Genomic DNA, 20,309 nt, shown 5'->3' with positions numbered 1-20,309 from the left:
GTACGAGGAACAGGCCAGTGGTTTGTTTCAGCAACTCCAAGTCAGAAATGGCAGATAGGCCAACAGGTCCAAAGAAGGAGGGAAGGGGTAGAGATGGCAGATCTAACTGCTCATTCTGAATCACCCTCTGACCTGACCAGATTGCTTTTCTGTTTTCTGTTTTCAAAAGAGCCAGCCCTTGGGCAACAAAGTAGAGATGGAAATCGCGGACATGTTGGAAAAAAACACCTCCCTGCTCAAGTTCGGGTACCATTTCACTCAGCAAGGTCCCCGGCTCCGTGCCTCCAATGCCATGATGAATAACAATGATCTAGGTGAGTCGGGCTGACTGCAAGCCAGGGAGCAGGTGAAGGTTCCTCCCTCTGCCTTTGGGTGATTCCTAGTGGTAAAGGGCAGAACTGCTCACTTGAAGGGTCCAGTGGATGTGCTTGAATTAGAAACTACCTCTTGAATGGCTGGATGATGCTTTGCCCCTAAGGAGGAAAGCAGCCTTCACTGACTTGTTCCCTAATGCAGCTGCTGTTGCCCAGGCAATGAGTTGTGGTCCAAACCTGGAGACTCTGGCCAACTAAAACGCCCAGAAGAGGTAGCGTTTTTGGCAGTAACAGTTGGTCTTGTTGGGAAGGAGTGAGAGCTGCTAATGTGCTTCGGTACGGCACGTGATACAGCATATGGCACATGGATTATGAGCTGCCAGCACTTGTGATTCCTGCCAACTGCTTGTCTTCCTCCAGCTTCGTTCCCACCTTAACGTGGAGATGAAAAGTAGTGGAGCTGAACTTTGGCAGCAGTGGGACTCAGCCCATCTCCTTCAGCAAAACAAACTGGAAGTGTTTCTAGGGAGAGGTGGGGAGCCACATGGCTTTGAGTTATCTTTGTACTCTCAATGAAATGGTCAGAAGTGCTTGTGAAGCAAAATGTGGGCAAGTCTGCAAACTGCCATTATAGCTGATGCATGTGGCAGAGGCCTTCCATTGCTTGACTACAAGCTGCTGTAGAGCACTGGAAATCGGCCAGGAGAGCAGTACTGAATGCAGCAAATGTACCAGCCACACTGTACTCAGTGGCTCCTAACTGCAAAGGCAGGGCGGTTACAAACACGACAGTGCCAAACTCCTGCTCCGCAGTGGCAGGCAGTATATCTGGGAGGAATAAACAAAAGTTCACAGATTGTCCTTTTTGTACATTAGGAAGAACTCCTTCCCCGGAAGGGTGGGAGTTTGCAAGATTTGGAGGGACAGAGCCACCAGCTGCCCTGACCCAGTGCTAGGCAGAGCCCTGCAGTGAGCAGAAGGCTGGGCTAGGGGCTCCTAGGGACAATCCCTGCCACCAGCGCTGCTGGCTTCTGCCAGCCACATCTAGAAAGCAAGGGCTGACAGGCAAGCTCTGAGAAATTACCTGGCTTATAAATGCCAGCTGTGAAGAAATAGTGGACAACTGGAACCACATATTTTAATCTGTGTATGGTCTTCTGTCCCTTCATGAACCAGCTTCAAGTTTAAAAAGCACAGAAAAACAGCTTTAAGTGGCTGCCATATTTAGACAGCTGATAAATACGTTGCATTTTTAAAAAGAAAAAAAAAAAAAACAACCATCTTGCTTCAGCCAGTACCATGCTCCTAGGAAGCACACCCAGGCATAGAGGTATGTGTCAGTTCTTCAGGGACCACACAGAACACTCACTCAATATTACAGTTCACTGAATATTTATTCTGCCTGTGGCTGCATTCCTGGTCACTAGAGAGCTGCACCAGGAAAGGCTTGCTATTTTCTGTCCTTTGGAACAGGGCAAGGTTTTTAATGACCATGCAGCACCTGGCATTCAAAGTAATCCGCTGGAAGATCTAAATCTGGTGTTTTAATTGGTCCTGCTGTTAAGGGGAGGAATTCACAATTTGCCTTTCATGTAACAGTTGTCCATTTCACCACTTTGACCATTAAGATCTACATTTTTTTGTCTGATTTGGTTCTTGTTTGCAGCTCGTATTCATCGGTCTGATGGTCTCTGGCAATAGCATCCAGCAGTACACCTGGACAACGTATAAGTATAGAAGAACTTTATTTTCCTCCCTGTCAGCAATAGCTCTCTGCTTGTGCTCCACTCCAGTGCTCTTGCCTACCATCACCTGATGCTACCAGAACTTGGTTTTGGTCCTAAAGCTTCTGCTCTCTAAGCTGCTCTTTATGAACCAGCTATGGAAGCTTTTACGTTCATCCTCATGAGCTAACTTCTGCATCCTCTTTATACCTTTATTTTTTTCCTCGCACACATTTGAAAAGTCAAGAGTGTGGCTGTCAGACCGTTAAATCAACTTTAAGAGTAGATATGAGACTGCTTTGACCATGTTAACCATGATCAGAGGGCTGGAAGTTAAAGGCTTAAGATAAGAAATTAGATTTTTTTTTTTTTTTAATTTGAAAGGGCAACTGAGAAAACCTAGCAAAGGAAGAATTGTGTCATCTGTCTCCTGCTGTCTTTACAACAGTCAGCATGAGATGATGCCTTGGCCAAAGTCAGATTACAAACTGTGGGAAATCCGATTGACTGTAGAACAAGGAAGGTAAGGCTGAAAGTAGCTTCTGGCCTTAAAAATTAATACAAGAGAAACCTCATCTTACCTTCCTTGATTTTAAACTGTGTAAGGCTATGCCTGCCGCTTAAAGCGGGAATTCAGAAGCTGATGCTACCCTGTTGCTTTCCTGGCAGAATGTACGTGTCTCAGCTCCTTTCCACAGCGGGTAAGCCAAGCCTGCCATCCACATCTTCCTGTCACCATGACTGACTCCTCTTCCTCTTCTTTTTCAGTGAGGAAGAGAAGACTTGCAGAGTTGAACGGGCCTATTTTTCCCAAGTGCAGAACTGGAGTGTAGTTCCTGGCTATGGAGGTCATTCTCAGTGATCTGTGCTATGCCGTGGAAATCTAAAGGCAATAAGTGCCTTGACAGAGTATTTGTGGTGCCTCGGTTCTGTTTTATGCACTAAGAATTTAAATTAACTAGTGGCTGTAGTTGAAGATTTTATCCAGTAGGACTGTTGGTGTTTTCTGTAGAGTTGGAAACTATTCAAGCCAGTAACAACCTGCCCATTTTATGCAATCGTTTAGAGTACATCCCAGCGTAAAAGTGACTCTTAATTAACCTGGGACCTAATTTTTCTATAAACTTCCTGCACAATGTTTCATACAGTTAGGATGTGGTATGCATGAGTGAAAGATACAACTGTTCCACACAAATTATGGAAGCATTAAAAAAATACTTTTAATTTTTTTTTTCCAAATTGCTCTCAACTATAGAGGAGCAACAAGTTTAACAAGCACTTCTACTACCTGGAAACATGGCTAATTTCAAGAATTGTGAATTACAACTTTTTACCGACATTTGCTGAGTCAATTAGTTGGAGATGCTGTTTCAAATGCAATACTATGTTTGTTAGAAAAAATTGATCTCCGCCCCCTGATTAAGCTGAACTTAAGGCCACCAATTATAAAACACAGCCTCAAAAATTAAGCGGTTTAGGATGGGTTAATATCTTTCTATCCTACGTATGTCTGAAGAAAATAGTTACCTTAAGATATGTGACACAAATGCTAACCCCACAGAGGTGGCCAAACTAATCGGCAAACCAGAGCCCTCTCTTCTAATCCCCACTCCCTTCCGTTTCCTAAGGTTGAAAATGCGTGTCTAGATATTCACTGGAAACAAGTAAAATTCTTTTTTTTTGCTGTTTCATCTAGATGACCATGTCCATTAATTAAATTTTGTTCTGCTAGGGTTTTTCTTTTATTGCCGTCCCTAATGTCTGCATAAATGCAACAATAAATGTTGTGCCCTATAAAAGTTGCTAAGTGAAATACTCCAACTTAGCCATACACTGCATACAGTCTGACAGCTTTTTGTCACACAGTGTACTACCCATCATCTAGCCTGGGAGGAATTCCCCATGGGCTTACGTAGCTCCCAGACATGCAGAGAATTGGACCCAGCACTATCCCGTCCAAAACTCCCACTATTAACATGGGTGGGGTCCTGCTCAGCAGGAAGAGTCTCCCAGCAGAAGCGTTGCTGTACTGAAGCCTTTTATTCATGGTCTTCTGACAACGTGCCCTAGAAAATGTTCTCACTTGCTAGAAATCTGTCTGTACACATCTGTTAAGAGTGAAGTTTTTCAGCCTTTTACACATATTCCAGCAGAAGTCCCACAGATTTCTTCAGAGCTTGTGCGCAAATACCACCCACAATTTTGCTCTGACCAACAAAGCAGAGAAATACTACACTTCCAGCAATGTGGGAAATATATTTGTTGTCCTTCAAATCTTAGTAGATGTAGCAGTGCTGTCAAATCAAATGCTTCACTACAGCTTCTCCCCACCCCTGCCCTGCAAGTTCCATATCAGAAAATGAAAATAATGAAGAAAAATACTTGAAAACATATTTAAGAAAAAAAAAAACACAAAAAATTGGCACACAGCCCCTTGCTTCCATATGCATGTGGCAAAGGCTTAAAAAAAACATGAATTAAATAATCAAACCAGAGCCGCACAGTTTCAGCTGAGCCATCCACTCAGATTTGCATGGCACAGGCTCAGCTCTTCCACTGGCTTCAGAAGAACATAAATGAATCTCATCCTGGAAAATCCTGATGGTGCTAAGAAACCAGACATGCAAGGAGATGCATCTGCAGAACAGGGAGTGCTATTGTGGATACTAAACCAGCATTTTTTTCCTGAATGAAAAAAATAGCCCATAAAATAAAAATTAAAAAAAAGGCAAGAACTTTGTCCTGTGTTTCACTGTAGCAGCATCCAAATTAACCATGCAGCCCACACGTATACTAAACTGGCAGGATCACTCTGGGTTCCTTAGCTGATCCTTACAGAGTTGCTTTGCTGAAAGATGTGGGTGAGGGCTGTGAGCTGTACAGCAGAGACAGCTGTGCTGGGAAGCATCAAGCTGAGCAGCAATGGAGCTACAAAATGGTGATATTTAGGAACAAATGGATCACTGTTTGTCCCAGCAGCTCTCCAGGAAAAGAGGAAAAAGCCATCTTGCTGACTGCAGCATCTGGCAGTCACAGCCAATGCTGCTTAACTCTCACCTCTCCTGGAGCTAATGTGCATTACCACTGAGATGCCTGGATCCCAGCACACAGCATTTCACATGGCAAGCCCTTATTTGTATTAATCTCACAAAATTAATCCAGAAGCCAGGATACAGAAGTGACTCATGGGCTAACTGGCAAGAAGGAGGCTAAGGATGTCTCTTACGCTTCCTCCCCTCTCTGCCACAGAGGAAACCTGGCTTTACAGGGCCCCACCTGTACAACTCAAAGCCTTCTTCTCTCTTGCCTTAGTGCAGCAAGGACCAGAGGCTCCATAGTTCCCCTCTGCATTTGAGGTAGAATCTCCAGCTGCCAGGAACTCTCAGCAGAATTGTACCTGGTACGCAGGTCTACCATGTGGCAGACAACTAGCTAGGTTTCAGCATTTACTTCTGCAGAATTAAGCACCTCCAACAAAAAGATGAAGTGTATTTGTGCAGTACGTAAAAAATTACAATGGAAGTATTAAAGGTTATTTATCATCATAGGAGTTCCCAAAGTTTATATATAAAATAGAGATTGTTGCCATTCTGTACTGATAAGTGATATAGAAAAAGCCTTCCAAATAGATTAGTGTTCCAGACTTGCTGATAAGACTGAATTATAAAACTGTGTTCTTTTTAGCCTAATAGATGAAGAGAGCATAAATGCAAGTTGGGGCACTCCCATCAGCACTCTAGACCAGGCCTGCAAGTAGATCTTGCGTGTTTTTCCACAAATATTCCAGTCCTCAAAAGCATAAGAGGTTAACTGGCCAATAAAGTTTGGGAGGCAAGATGCCAGGGGACCATGGGTACTGCTTCAACTTCTGCTGAAGATGGGCACTGATGGGAATTTTCCAATTTCTTCTCCAGATTGGATTGTGCACAGGTTTACTATGAAATACCATCCTAGAAAGATTCCCAAAGGAGACATTCATAAGTGTCAAGTTTTGCTTCTTGAAAGGAACAGTCATGAAGACAGTTGCTGAACTGTTGGTTTCATGGTAGCAATACTGGAAGTTAGAAGAAATGCTTGCCATGGCTTTAATGGAACAAACGCCCACGTCTAAGTTGCTACTCAAGCCAACAATGAGGCCTTGCTAAATTCATAACACTGTGGGAGAGTGTTACAATCTGGATGAAAATAACATTGCCCTAACTGTCCTTAAGCCAGTGCAGAAACCTGAGTAAACTGTTTTCTTGCTTTTAAAAGCAGTTGCCAGTAAAAAAAACCCCCAACAAACCAGTAAATGATTTTGATCTCCTAATGACTAACTACTATTTAGTACCAAGAATGACAGTAAGTTTCAAAGACGTTTTTCAGTCAAGACACATCTTCTACAGTATTGATAGAACCTTTCTGTACATTCTGCCGCATCAGGCACACAAAGCAGCAGGCGAAGTATTTTGAGATCATATGCTGTGGATCCCTTCAAACTGAAAGACTATTTCTCCAGTAATTGGAGGTGGAAATCACCTAAATATCTCACAGCTTTTGAAAAACTCAACCCATGTTTACAAAGCACAAATGCGCCCCAAATCTTGAATTATTTAACTTGGATAAAGGATCCTGCAACCTCCTAATAGCTGTTACTGACATTTCTGCACCCCTGTCTCCATCACTTCCAGTCCCATAATGCTGGTATTTTGACAGTCTCTGTGCTCCCCTCTCTGTGTGTCTCTGTTTCAACACGCTTCAAGCTGTTTTTTTCCAGTGCAAGCAGAGCTGAGCCCTGGACATTTCATGTACTGACAAGTTGTGGGAAACAACAGTTCCCAGGGAGACAGAGCATTGGAACGAGGATTACTTTTGCTGTTTGTCCTACAGGTCACACACACAAGTACAGCTGGGCAGGCAGTAACTGGAGCAAAGGCCCACAGATACAAGAGGGGTCCTTACCTGCCTTCAGACAATTTTGTTTCTCACTGGTATAAAGCAAGAAATGCAGGCAGATGGCATGTACATGGAAAATCTCTTCAGCTCTAATCCAGTCGTGTAGACACACCCATCTGATACATCTGCTGTTTTCACACCCTAGCACTAGCTATTGAAGCAAATGCATGATCAATGGAGAGGTCGGAGAGATCCATCTCCATGCAGGAGGAAAAGAATGGAATTGTTCTTATGTCCTTTCAGTTTCTTTTGAATTGTGAGCAGGTGTGTCCCATCACACATACTCTGCTCCAAAATCCCCTTGGTAGAGGCCATGCTACAAGATTGTACTCAGGGAGAGGAATCCTGTAGTGCTGGTGATGGGTTGGGCACTCTGGTAATTTATGGTCAAGTAATAGATGGTTTTCAGGGCGTACTCTAGGCTTAAAGGCAGTGTACAAACAAGACTTTCCAAGCCAATGCATTTTCATGTTTTCCAAACCTAACTGAATAACAGATAGAGATCTGGTCACAGAAGCCCTTTGCATTAGCTTGTGTCAGATTAGCTAATGAAACAGCTTAATCTTTTCCTGCGTCCAGCGCCCTTTGCGAGACATATTCAATAGGTACCCTTGGCCGTCTCCTTGTACATTCACATTCCTCTTTAAGTGTCTGTCCTGAAGCTCTTGAAGTCACCTTGAGCTCTTTCTCTTGACAAACAGGACAGCAAGCTGTAAGACCTTTGTTGCGACAACTTGGACATGTCAGGACAAGCTGCCGGCAGTGCTGGCTGGAACAAAGTTTATACTGGTCCCACAGTGTCCCACAGTATCTGCATGCTGGAGGGAGGAGGAAAAGAAGTTAACACCCACATTGCCCCATCTGTCCCCTTGCTGAGTGTTCTCCATGGCACCAGGGGGCTGCTATCTCTCATTCGAGTGGCTATCTATTGTCTTCCAGTTTTTTAATTCCTGCTTTAGCTTGATTTTCTAGAATCTAGTTATTTTTTTAATTTTTGGTTTTGATGTAAAAAACTTAGGACAACTGTCTCTCACGAAAAGGAAAAAATGCTCACTAGTGCTTCCTCTAGTTCCTATTAGACAGATTAAAAGATTCTTACTGCCAAGAGAAGAAGGAGGATATGCTGGTAGTAATTAAGTCAGTACACAGGAAAGTTGCCTGCTGGGGAATGGGAACTTCCTTTCATCTAAAAGCAATAGCTTGTGCAAATGGGGTATCATTTGCCGTCCTGGTAGAGTCCTTCCACAACATCAGACAGGTTTTAACCCTTTAACTGAAAGCTACAGCCCAGTTTAGCTGAACCATCAAGAAGGTGCCTACCCCAGCATTTCCCCTTGAAACTTCTGTAGGGATGGCAGTGATGTATCCAGAGTATGTTGTTTCTACACCAAGCCAGGCACCTTCAAGATGTATAAGGTAATTACAGAGGAGGAATGGGAGGTTATGCTCAAGAAGTTACACGCTCAGAGAAAAACCAGCACTGCTTCCTAAAAAAGGTAATTCCATCTATTTGTACCTGGCAACTGAGAAGAAGAAAACAGGTACTTCATTTGCAATATCTGAAGAGCAACCCCAGCCAGAAGACAGGCAATGTTCTTAACAACTTCAGCTAGAGGTCACTGAAATTCTACAGGCTACAGAAACTTTTAAAGCATGGAAATAAAGTACTGTAGAGCTTTGTGCCACCACTCTCCCAATGCCTGGCAGCCTGCACTGATGTTCTGTATTACTGGAGCAGAGAACAGCTGACAAAGAGAACTACTTAACCCTCCAGTCACTTGGCCAACCACAGACTGATCAGCACCGTGGGCAACAAGTGGGTAACACCACCACTAGTGCCTGACATACATTTCCATGGCTGCAGATGGCTCATAACAGCAGCTGTCCTGCAGAGGATGCTTCCTTTTACTCCTCCAGTTTTAGGGAACTCCATTTAGTGACCCCCTTTTTCTCTCATTTCTGTTTTATGTGTTAAAGTTAATGATCATCATGGAAAGTGATGGCACTAAAAGATCAAAGTGAGTATTAGGAAGAACTACACAGAGCAGTTTGAGTACCCCTATGCTGCGCATCCCTCTGGAAATGATGGCAATAGCTTCCCAGCCTTCTGGACTTATATTTTCTAGTCCTACCTGAGATGATATCTTCATTGGAACAAATGGCGTAACGATCATCAAACACAAACAGCTTCCCCCTGTAGAATCCATTTGGAAACTCTTCCAGGTACTTGTGAATGCCACCTTTTAGCTGGTAAACTTCTCTGCACACTGCCTGTTTAAAGCATATTAGCAGAAAAGCTGAAGGAGACAAGCAGCACTGGTGGGATGTCAGAGTTCCCAAAGCAAATGTAAACGTCAGGGTCAACAAAAAGCAGGAGCTTCTCAGTGACCATCAGATGGCACTATATGCACACATAACTCTCAGCAGCACCACCAGGGATTACTGGGAAGCTCCACAATGCTGGCTTGCTGACATGAGCCCAAATGTGCGTTTAATGTTACAGTCAAAAAAAGGCTGGTAACCTCCTCAGCTGAGGCAGATTTGCTGCATCAGAGATCATACGTTTCAGAACCCCTGTGAACCGCCACTTATTCTGTTTTTATACAGCCAGCTGTTAGCAGCAGCAGAATTTCTCAGGGTTCACGTTGGTGCTGAGAAAAAAAATCAAGGTTTAAATCTCTGGAGAACATATTTGGTGCTGTTCCCCTGCTCCTTGAGGGAAGGATCCAGGAGAAGAGTGGGATGAAAAGCACAATTAGAACAATGCAGTATGATAGATTTAATTCCACAACACTGGGAAAGCACTGGCTGGCTGATTTTCACCACTTTGAAATGCCCAAGCTGTGCAGTAATGACAACAAAAATATAACCTAAACAGAGATTGTGGAAATGCTGCAGAATGCTTTCAAGCCCTTCTAAAAACAGCTACAATGGGCAGGGCAGACTTACAACTACATCTTCTCAGAAAACGGATTATATAATTATTTTCACAGAGCAATAACTGCAGTGACACTAGTCCATGCAGATCACCCTGAGCTGCATTAAACTACACACATACTTGACAGACAGCATGAGGCAAGTGTGCATCAGAGACACTCATCTCCCCAGCTGCTCATTGAGCAGTTTGTTCTCAATAAGAATCTACCGGCAAAAGAAAAGACAGCTGCCCTTAAAGCAGTTTCACCTCCCCAATACTTGTGCCCTCAGAATGACATCTCACCTTGCTCCTTAGGTAAGCAGAGCCTTTTTCACAACGAATCCCTCCTGTGCAGTACATCAGGACACGCTTGTCTTGAAAAAGCTCCAGGTTTTCATCTACATAGCTCGGAAAATAGCTGAACTTCCTGATATCTGGAGCCAGACAGCCCTGGAATTGTCCCTGCAGTCACAACAGATGGCCATGCAACTGGTTACAAGCAGTCTTACGTGATAAGGTCTGTGCCTCAAACTAGAGGAAGTAACAAACCTTTGCGCCAGAACACTCAGCTTGCAGCAGCTGCTTTAGGCAGTTCCTCAGCTGCATTTATGCATCAAAATACCTGTTAAAATCTGTAAGAGGATCCCAGACACAACATGTCTCATCATCCAAACAAAAAAGAGGAAGCTAAGCAGAAGAGAACTGTCAGAGAGATGATGAGCCACAACAGCGCAGGAGGGCTAGTGGATGTGACAGCAGGATGCCCCTATTCTTTTTGACATATTGGACAAGGCAAAAATGCTGGGAAACATCCTTACAAATTATGCTATATTTACTTCAAAGTATATAGTATTCACTGCTAATGTTGTATGGACCACTTTGTCTTCTTCCTGCCCCAAGCTGTATAAGCCCTTAGCTGGGCAGGCTCCACGCTGAGTTGCTGAGCAGGTCCTCTGCTGCTTGTTTCTAATATTCATTACTAAATTGAACTTTGTACATACTATAGTCAATCTGGAATATGGAATCTCTTGCAAGGTTACACTCTCACAATGTGAAATGCTTCCCCCCAGCACCTGTAATACACTGCAAGAAGCAAGCAAACAACACTTACTATTTTACTTTCATAGAAGTTCCTACAGTCCAGCAAGATGGTATTGCTTTGTCCTTGACTGGCCTGAGACAAAAACTGTTCTACTTCTCTGTGAAATTCCTGAGGGGATAAATGGATTCCTTTAACAAAAAAAAAAAAAAAGGGGGGGGGGAAGAAAGAAGTGAGAAGCAGAACTACAAGACAACGTTATGCATGATCATGTTGGTCCAGATTCTCCACACAAAAATTTTCTGTGATGGTTCACAGACTTTCCATCCCAACTCAACCAGCCAAGTTTATCCATGTTTGGCTTCCTATTGCCAAATGAAAGAAAACACAACGCTGTTCCATATGACAGCAGAAGCAGCAGACAGGCGCCTGTCTCTATGATCTTTGTTATGTCGCCCTGGCAACTCTTACAGTTGAAAAAGTGAGAGATGTTTCCCTTCCCTTTGCTCATCTTTCATGACATTTGGAGGTGCAGAAGTGTACAGAAATGCTATTTTTTCAATTAAACTCTTTTCTGTTGATAAAAGGGAAAATTTCCATAAGCATGTATTACTTTCACATAAAATTTCTCAGCTTTCAGGTTGCTCCGGACTTAGGATTCCCAACTTACTGAAAAACAAAAAACCTCACCCACCAAAATACTGTACCTTATTAAAAGAATAAACCTACAAGCAACCTGACAGAGTAATGGGAACCATCTCCATAAAATGCTGTAAGATAGGAGGAAAAAAAGAAAAAAAAAATATATACAAACATACATCCCACACACTGCCAAAAAATAGGGAGAAAAATAATATTCCTCTGCCAAAACCACAAGAAGATGCTGTAGAAATTTACCACCACCAAAACCTCGTGGTCAAAAGAAAAAGCCCCAAACTACCGTTAATTGCGATTTGCTGTGCTCCAGCTTACCACCTACGTAAATGTCCTTGTAGCAGATGTATAGCCAGTAACATCTTATTGGGCATAATCCATACTAAGTAGCTACAGGTAGCAGAAAAAGAATGCAGCCTGTGTTAGGGGAGTGGTTTGAACCTGATACAGAACTTGACGCTGCTTTAGTGTAAAACACAGGAGCATGGCTGTTAACTTCAACACAAGTAAAGCCAAGTCAGCAGTGCCTAACATAGGAACATGTATATACTCAACTGTAAGCTTCAGCAGGATTCTAGCATTTTTATTAAAAAATTAAAAAAACCCAACAACAACAAAAAACAGCTCTCAGCATCCACAGTGTAAGAATTCACTCAATCTACCAGAAGACTCCATGGAAAGCTCTTCCTATACGGTTTGGTTCTTACTGCAACCTAACTGCACAGAGAGAGCAATGGAGCTCTTTATATGGTATCACTTCTGAGCAGTCTCAAACACCTACAGAATATTTAGAACAAATACGAATACATACATGCATTGAAATGTCTTTCCTAACCATCATATGTAGTTTCACTTTATGTCTGCCTTTAGCAGGTATCCAATGACTTACTCCCTGACTAAATGTTGCACTCGATGATCCTTGTGGGTCCCTTCAAACTCAGGACATTCTGTGATTCTATAAAGCACAAGGTGTGTCCCTACCCCAAAACAAGGTAACTGCTTGATGTCATTTGAACTACTACTGTTTCCCACAAAACAGAAAGTTAATTCTAAAGTTTTCTGAGGCAGCTAAACACTTCGCAAAGCAAAACCTGGACCAGCAAATTCCCTGTGTTGATAACTTCTGACTACCAGTTAGAAATAAATTTCCATATCTACTTCTCCTGTGTCCTGTTTCTGATGAAGGAACTTTCTTCACTTACCTCTCAGTTGTGTGAGAGGCTTTACTTTTCATTAAATCAACTTACCAGTTTCTTTATAAGACAATATCTTTGGATCAATGCCCATAGGTACAATTTCTTTGAATACTCCAACTCGAAGGTCTGGGAAACAGTGAGCTCCTCCTGCACTGCTCTAGGAAATTAAACACAAAAACAATCCACCAAAATTTGCTAGGTGTCAAGATCAAAACTTCCCACTCACTTTAATTTCTACAACTCATGATAATATGAAAATGTTTCAGTGTCTGAAGGAAAGAAACATCTCTCCTGCTGAAATCCACACTCTAAATCCTGAGATTTAGGCAGTGGAGCCCTACCACGACCTGGCAGACAGGGGTCGCAGTCCCAATGACTACTCTGAAGTGAGACAGCCACCATTTGGCATGAATTGCAGAGTCATCAAGGAGTGGGAAGGAGAACAGATCTTAGAAACCAAGTCACTCGCACCTATCATGAGAAAGTCAAGGCCCCTACAGACCATGCTGACCCCGACAGGAATATGAAATAACCTCCTCCAGCAGCAGATCATGCTGACACCTCTGGGCCCTGCAGTTCTCTTCAGCCCCTCTGACACCCAACACAAGCACAGCTAGGCCTCTAGTCATGATGCGGCGACATGGGTGATAGAAACTGCAGTGGTTCGTGGGCGTGAAAGAGACATGGGAGGTCAGCCAGGCTCAAGTTTTGTTAAGAGGGGAGGTTTAACACCCACACACCCTCCCACCCACCCCAAACCCAAGCAAAGGACTTCCGCTTTGGAGGTCTTGGAAAGCCCTTTTTGGTAGGCACCCTCACAGCAGGCAACACAAAGTGAGAATTTCTGCAGGGCTAAGCCTCAAACATGGCTTAGGCACTATCAAGCATATAAATGCTCAGACAAAAGTGCAGTGCTGTGCAGCACTGTCCCAGCTTTTACAGAAATCAGTCTGCAGCAACTACAGTGGCCACTGAGTATTTTCATAGCCCCAAGCACAATTCTCACTTCTCTGTGCCCCTGTCTTCACGGCACAAGGACCTGAAACCCCCACTTACTTGGGTATACAGCATGCAGAGGAACTGTGAGACAGAAAATACCATCATGTACTAATGCATGAATGTTGGTGCCCAAAGAGATCATGCAGGGTTGGAGGTTTTGCCAAGGTCCTGGTAAAATTCCATCCCTGTTCTGTTTTTGCATCTACACATGACTGTAACTAACAGGTCACCTTTACTGTCGAAGTTCAGCCAAGCACCACAGACAGTTAAAAAGCACAGACTGAATCAAGCACTGCCACTCTACATGGGATTTGAGTTTCACAAGTTTCACTAACAACTTTGATTTATTTACATATGGGAAAAATAAAATAGTAATCTGTGCAAATAAAACCATGTGGAAAAGAAAAATGCTATATAAGCAGCAGCTTTCCTTCCTCACAGAGAAACCAGTACCTACAGTGCTGGGGCAGCAAAAGCCTGCCAGAATGCCGTACGGTGGCAGCCAGAGCTGCCACCCCCATCTGAAGACAGCAATCACACATACGCTCAGGCTCAAGCAGAAGTTAGCACCTCACTCTCCCTCTAGTCAGGGACTAACAGGTGTAGGGAGAAACCTCTTGACTCTGCCTGTGTATTTTCTTTAGAAGACACCCAATTCATGGAACTGACAGTGCACCTATAAGGACACCAAATCCTGCATGAACCTAAACCAGTAGGCTTCTAGGCAAGGATCTCAAATCAAGGTGAAGAAGAAAGCGTGGCTATACTTTGCTTGGGTAAGTGTACACTGTGATGCCTTTCACAGTCAAGTTGAAGAATCGTGGGGCTGAAGCACACCCCCTCATTCACTTGTATGGGGGGCTTTGCAGGTGCACCCATAGCTGCACCTATACCTCTGCCACGGCATAGATATCTAAACAAAGTAAGGTTAGGAACCCTTGGCAGAACCACCAGAGCAAAAATAATACTATCAAGAAGCAGTGTACTCATTTCTCAAAAATTAAATGTCATCCATTAACAACATCTACGTAGAAATTATTTTGTCATACCTTGAAGTCCTCTTGACACAAAATGTCTTTGAACAGAGGCTGGGAAAGCATAACTTCAATATAGAGATTGGTAGCTACTTTGCTTCCACCAACTGTCCCATTAATCCCTTCTGACGCAACTCGTACCTAGAAGGCAAGAGGAGAATCTGGGGCTAAGGCTTGGTAACAGTAAACACAGATCACAGTGAAATTAGAAAAATACAGCTGGGTGACAAAAGGCAGACAGAGTATGTCCAGAACAGAGACTACCAAGGAATGAAGGAAAAGATGGTTACATTGAAGTTGAACATAAAGACAACAGTAATTACAATAGGAATAAAACCCCAATAATCACTTTTGAGCCATTTCAAAAGAATGACATCAAGGCAGAGAAGTTTGTGCAATAAACAGAAACGCTAACTGGTTAACAGGCTAATCCTGCAGTCAGCATTACAATTCCCACTGGAAGTCTGCCTCAGCAAGAACAGTGGGATTGTGCCCAATGACTCACACAGCTAAAAGGAAAATGTGAATATTCATTATATTGCATGAATATTAAATTTCATTGTGACTCATTTTATCTCCAGCACTGACAAATTAACAAAAACTCTGAAGTGATGAAAAAAAAAACAAAAAAGATTGATTATAAGAAGCAAGGAAAAAGCCCCAACCGGTTCAGAAGGCACATGCCGTACCTGTCTTGGAGACAGAAAAAAAATTAGGAAAAATACCAACCACCAAACAAGATAGTTGAAGAAGTGAACAAGTGAGGACATTTTACACCCAGACCTGTGCTGATGTAGACAGGAAAGGTGTCTACCATTGGCAGAGAAAAAGAAGCTACTTAGGAAGACAAGTCAAAGATGAAAGTAGTCTCCTGCTCTGAGTCGCCCTCTTGAAAAATCCTTCTCCCCACAGATAGCCTAAGGACATCAGCTTTGTGAGGCTAAAATTCACCTTTGCCCACAGCCTCAAGAGACCAGCTGGATGAGCCAACCCACCTCCTTGGTCTAGTCTGCCAGAAAAGAAACGAATAACAACTGTGCAGGAACGAGCACTGCTATCCTACAGTGCGATCTGAGGTGTTGGTGGCTCTCGTTTCATTCCTGCCAGTACGGATTACAACTTGGCATAGTGATTCTGACTGGAAGACTATTGCACTCTGAGGATTAGTGATACACCTAACAGTTAACCACAGCAAGCCCATACCCATACTGCACAGCGCTGGACCTCCAGCTTGGCCTTCAGGCTGTGTCGTGCTGCACAGCACCTTTGGCCGCAAGATAAATCCAGCCCGATAATCCTATCAGAGATGCCTACATGCAGCTCCCTGTTGATACCAGTTATGTTGCCACCTGCGTGTCTTAGCCATTACCTAAAAGTGCATCAAAAAGTCCTCGTGTGAATATCCTTTCTGTTTGACAGTGTCATGGTTCAGCCCGTCAGCAACTAAACACCACGCAGCTGCTCTCTCACTCTTCTTCAGTTGGAGTATAGCAGGCTTCTTGTACGAGTTCGTCGTCTTCCTTCTCCTCTCCTCGTGATGGCCCTGCTATTTCATCCTCTCTTTCTAAAGGAGTTGACTTCCTCTTCCAGGATTTCTTCTTGTGTATGGGGGCAACTGATACTGGCATTGGTGGATCCTCTGATTCAGCTGCAACGCTTGACACCGGGGTTGGGGCAGCTGCAGCGTCTATCCAGGGGGTTTGACTGGCCACAGTGCTTGTCACCGGGGTTGGAGTAGCCGCAGCATCTGTCGTGGGGGTTTGAGTGGCTGCAGTGCTTGTCGCTTTCCTTGTCTTTGTCTCTTTAGATCCAGAGGCCTTCTCTTTCCCTTGGGGGTTCTGAATTGTGTTAAACAGGGCTCGATAGCCATGGGCCAGGCCCCAGCACATTGCAGTGATTTGTATCTCTCTGGGATTGCCAGCCTGACAACATACTTCCTCCAAATATTCTACTAATCCTTCAGGATTCTGCACTTGTTCAGGAGTGAAGTCCCACAACACTGGTCGTGCCCACCGTCTTAGGCACTTGCCCATACTACCCCACATACCCTGGCACCCGTAGCCATTGAGCCTTGGGGCAGATCTCTGGATGATATTCTTAAATTGCTTATTAACCTTAGATAGAGCTGGAACAGTCTGCCAAAGCAATATCAACTGATACATCTTAACTACCCAAGGATGTTCAAGATACTGAAAAGTTGTTGTAATGAAGGAGCAGGCATTATAGAAGATCGTAGCTAAGGTGCCATTCTGTATTTCCTCCATAAAAAAAAACAACTCTCAGAGGAGGAGGCATAATTGCTAATTGTATCCATGAGGTGGTATCCGACACAGAGTAACAGCTTCAATATAAATTCAAATACCAAATAAAACTCAAGGCCAATGTTTTTAAAAACAACTCTCCCAAGCAAAACATCACTAATGACAGCAGAGCACAGCAGACCACAAAAAACAACACCAATCTTTAACAGACACACCAAATCAAGAGCATGGTGCCAATCGGATAAACTAATATTGAGAACAGAGTCTATGCTGTGACCGGCAACTGTTATTATCTCAAGCCTTTGGGCCCCAGGTTGGGCGCCAAAAAGGATTGTTGTGGTTCAGCCCCAGTCGAACAACTGAACTCCCCCCACCTCTGTGGGATGGGGGAGAGAACCAGAAGAGCAAAAGCAAAAGCAAAAAACTTGTGGGTTGAGATAAGAACAATTTAATAATTAAGATAAAATAATAATAATAATGATAATAATAATAATAACAATAATGATAATAAAAAGGGAAAAAGGGAAAAAAGCCAAAACAAATGATACAACCACTCACCACCCACTGACCAATGCTGCCGGTCCCCAGGCCACGATTGCTGCCCCCTTCCCCCGGCCAGCCCCTCCCAGGTAACACACTGGGCATGACGTTACATGATATGGAATATCCCTTTGGCCAGCTTGACTCTGCTCTCTTGGCTGTGCCCCCTCCCCTCCCAGCTTCTTGTGCACCCCGCAGAGCATGGGAAGCTGGAAGAGTCCTTGACTAGTACAAGCACTGCCCAGCAACAACCAAAACATCTGTGTGTTATCTCAACATTGTTTTCATACTAAGCCCAAAACACAGCACTGTGCCAGCTACAGTGAAGAAAATTAACTCTACCCCAGCTAAAAGCATGACAGACAGTAGGAGTGAAGAAAAGATTTGTTTTCCTTTAAAAAGAATAATCTGTAACAGTTCAAATGGTGGAAATGGGACGACCCTTGCGAGGACAGGGTCCGCACAGTGTGCTGTGGCATGGATCAGAGGCTTGCTCAATGCTGCACACCTCAGGATTCCCAGCATGAAAAGGGATATGAAATTAACTGTAGTATTTTCTTTTTCATTGTAGTGTTAGCTCTTATGTAGCATTTTAAATGATACTTCACAGAGCCTGAGTGCCTTTCTTAATGGGATCATAACAGACTAGCACCTTCTGGTGCAAAACACTTGGCTCTCCACATGCCCCATCGCTCTGCACTAAGCAAAGATGATTTTTTTTGTTAGGAATACAGCCACTACTTGAAACCTTACCTTTCCAGTGAGATGCAGATGCTGGCACAGAGCCTTTTGCCAAGAACATAGTTTCTCTGGATCTTTCACCTCACAGTAACAGTAATACAGAAGTACTTCTCCCACCTTGCTGTCCATAGCATGGCAAAGATGAACAAATAGAAGGATGTTAGGGTTGAAAGCACAAATATATACTATTAGCAGTAACCATTGAAATAGCAGACAATTTTATTCTGGCAGATGCAAGGAGAAAACAAAAACAGAACTACAAGCTTTGGAGGTATTAGCACTGCTGGGTTTGATTTATTTCAGAGAGAAAGAACATGAACTAAAAAAATCTTCCATTTTCATAGTTCTTGGGCCCGGTTACAAAATGAACTCATCTGTGCTGCATGGGATATCTCTGCCAGTGGCCTATATGTGCTCTACTCAGGTGCCTCTCAAGACACAGGACACAAGAACTGCCGTTTCCTATGCACATAAGCGTCCCGTTAAATGCTCAATCTGATGAACTTGCAGGCTGAAAATTCAAGTCCTTGAGCTATCCAAGTTTTAAGAGCCCAAATTTTCAGTGAGGTTTTGTGTGCCTGCATTCTGAGCAGCACTCAGAACTCTCCCAGCGTTGGAAACATTCTCGTGAACCTACTTATTCATAACTAACGGTCCCTTAAGGCATGTAAATGAGCAGAGAAAAGGGGCCTGTGCAGGGCATTCCTTGCTGTTCTATTCTGTTCTGTTACAGACCTTCCTTACCTATAGATGTAAGTCGTCGAGTAACACCTGAACAGGTCTGCTTTAACAATGCAGGATGATACAGTTCCGATAGTTCAATCCTCCCAAGTTACAACCTTTACCATCAAAAAAAACCAAAAAAGCAGCATATCTACTTCTTTCTCACCACAGCAGTAATTTGCATGTTTTGCACAGGTGTGAGCAGTTGTGAAAGGAGTTCAAATAAACCAAGCGGCTCCTGGAAGGTACCTATACCTGTTGATCTAAAGAAGTGTATCAGGAAGGTACCTGAAGTTCTAAAGGAGTATCAGGGAGGACTCTGTATCTTGAAGTGTCATGACACTGAACTTCATAAAAAGTAGTACTGGCAGAAGATTGTGTGAAGTGTAAGCAGCCCAACACGGCGCTCCCGGCACCAGACTGCTGAGGGTCTTTCTTACCTTGTCAGGTCGTCATAGCTAACGTGGCTCGTGTCCGGGAGCGCACAGACAATCTCAGAACAGTTACCGGAGTGTCCGTTTCGCCCGTCGGTGCTGCCTGCTCCATCCGGGACGCCGGAGGGCCTCACTTCGGTCGCTGACAGCTGCGCTGCCGGCCCCGCCAGCTGCCCCACGTCCCCACCGTGCTGCAGAGCGACATGCCTGTGGATACCGGAGAGCTCCTCGAAGGCCTGCCGGCAGCACCGCCACCGCGCGCCCTCTCCGCCGGCCGCAACCCGTGCCTCCGCCGGCACCTCCTTCGCTTTGACGAACAGGGAGAAGGCCTGAAACGTACCGCAAGCGCCGCCCGTTACCAGCGCTCCCGCCGCCGCCACCGCCGCCCGGAAGCCCCCCTGCCCAGGACCCACCCCGGGGCCCGCCGCCGCCCTGCACAGGGGAGCGCCGGCCCCCTCCCCTCCAACACAGGGCGACGGCTCCCACCGGCCGCGCCTCGGCAGAACCGGGTGCCCCGGGCCGCCGCCCGCCCACCTTCCTCCGGGCGAAGGCGCGTTGCTTCCTGGCGGCGACCACCTCGGCAGCGGCGACAGCGCTACCCCGCAAGGACCCCGGGCCAGCCGGCGGCACCTCGCCCGGCAGCATCTCCGCCTGGGGTGGAGCCGGGAGGGGGCGTGGCCCCACCGCCCGGGAAACACCCGGTTTCCTCCTGGCGCTAGTCCGGCCTCGCCAGGCCCCAGCTCTCCCGGAAGTCCTCCAGTGAGGCTCTCGTACCATAGAGCAGCGAGTAGAGAGGCG

At 44.6% G+C, this 20,309-nt stretch overlaps 2 protein-coding genes across 7 annotated transcripts in view; one reads left to right on the top strand and one right to left on the bottom strand.

Moving 5' to 3' along the window:
• TMOD1 (tropomodulin 1) overlaps nucleotides 1-3,840 on the top strand; it is a 30,067-nt gene extending 26,227 nt beyond the window's left edge. For 3 of the 5 annotated variants that reach the window (XM_075078601.1, XM_075078600.1, XM_075078602.1), the window contains exons 9-10: nucleotides 170-314; nucleotides 2,807-3,840. In XM_075078601.1, coding sequence (XP_074934702.1) covers nucleotides 170-314; nucleotides 2,807-2,871 — 210 coding nt within the window. In that variant the 3' untranslated portion in view covers nucleotides 2,872-3,840. Of the gene's footprint in view, nucleotides 1-169; nucleotides 315-1,980; nucleotides 2,046-2,806 lie in introns of all 5 variants that reach the window. The other 2 variants (XM_075078604.1, XM_075078603.1) reach the window with 2 other exon arrangements.
• On the bottom strand, nucleotides 3,234-20,286 carry TSTD2 (thiosulfate sulfurtransferase like domain containing 2). Of its 2 annotated transcripts, XM_075078599.1 has the most exons (10): nucleotides 20,046-20,286; nucleotides 19,518-19,840; nucleotides 18,367-18,475; nucleotides 14,828-14,953; nucleotides 12,831-12,936; nucleotides 11,002-11,120; nucleotides 10,194-10,352; nucleotides 9,106-9,244; nucleotides 8,294-8,373; nucleotides 7,567-7,791 (listed from the first exon to the last, which is right to left on the bottom strand). In XM_075078599.1, the coding sequence occupies exons 1-10, from the start codon at nucleotides 20,154-20,156 to the stop codon at nucleotides 7,717-7,719; spliced, it is 1,347 nt and encodes a 448-aa protein (XP_074934700.1). In that variant the 5' UTR covers nucleotides 20,157-20,286; the 3' UTR covers nucleotides 7,567-7,716. The 2 variants fall into 2 exon arrangements, with proteins under 2 accessions (XP_074934699.1, XP_074934700.1); XM_075078598.1 differs by lacking the exon at nucleotides 8,294-8,373 and having other exon boundaries at nucleotides 3,234-7,791; nucleotides 20,046-20,282.
• Nucleotides 20,287-20,309: the final 23 nt, after the last annotated feature.

Source organism: Phalacrocorax aristotelis, chromosome Z, assembly GCF_949628215.1.
Source record: "Phalacrocorax aristotelis chromosome Z, bGulAri2.1, whole genome shotgun sequence".
Taxonomy (NCBI): Eukaryota; Metazoa; Chordata; class Aves; order Suliformes; family Phalacrocoracidae; genus Phalacrocorax; species Phalacrocorax aristotelis.
This window is presented reverse-complemented; position numbering and strand designations above follow the sequence as displayed.

Coding starts and splice junctions, on each gene's coding strand:
- TSTD2 (XM_075078598.1), bottom strand. CDS start 20,156: ATGCTGCCGGGCGAGGTGCCGCCGGCTGGCCCGGGGTCCTTGCGGGGT. Junction 12,937..14,827: donor TGTGTCAAGAGGACTTCAAG/GTATGACAAAAT, acceptor TTAATTTCCTAG/AGCAGTGCAGGAGGAGCTCA. Junction 11,121..12,830: donor ATTGTCTTATAAAGAAACTG/GTAAGTTGATTT, acceptor TTTTTGTTAAAG/GAATCCATTTATCCCCTCAG.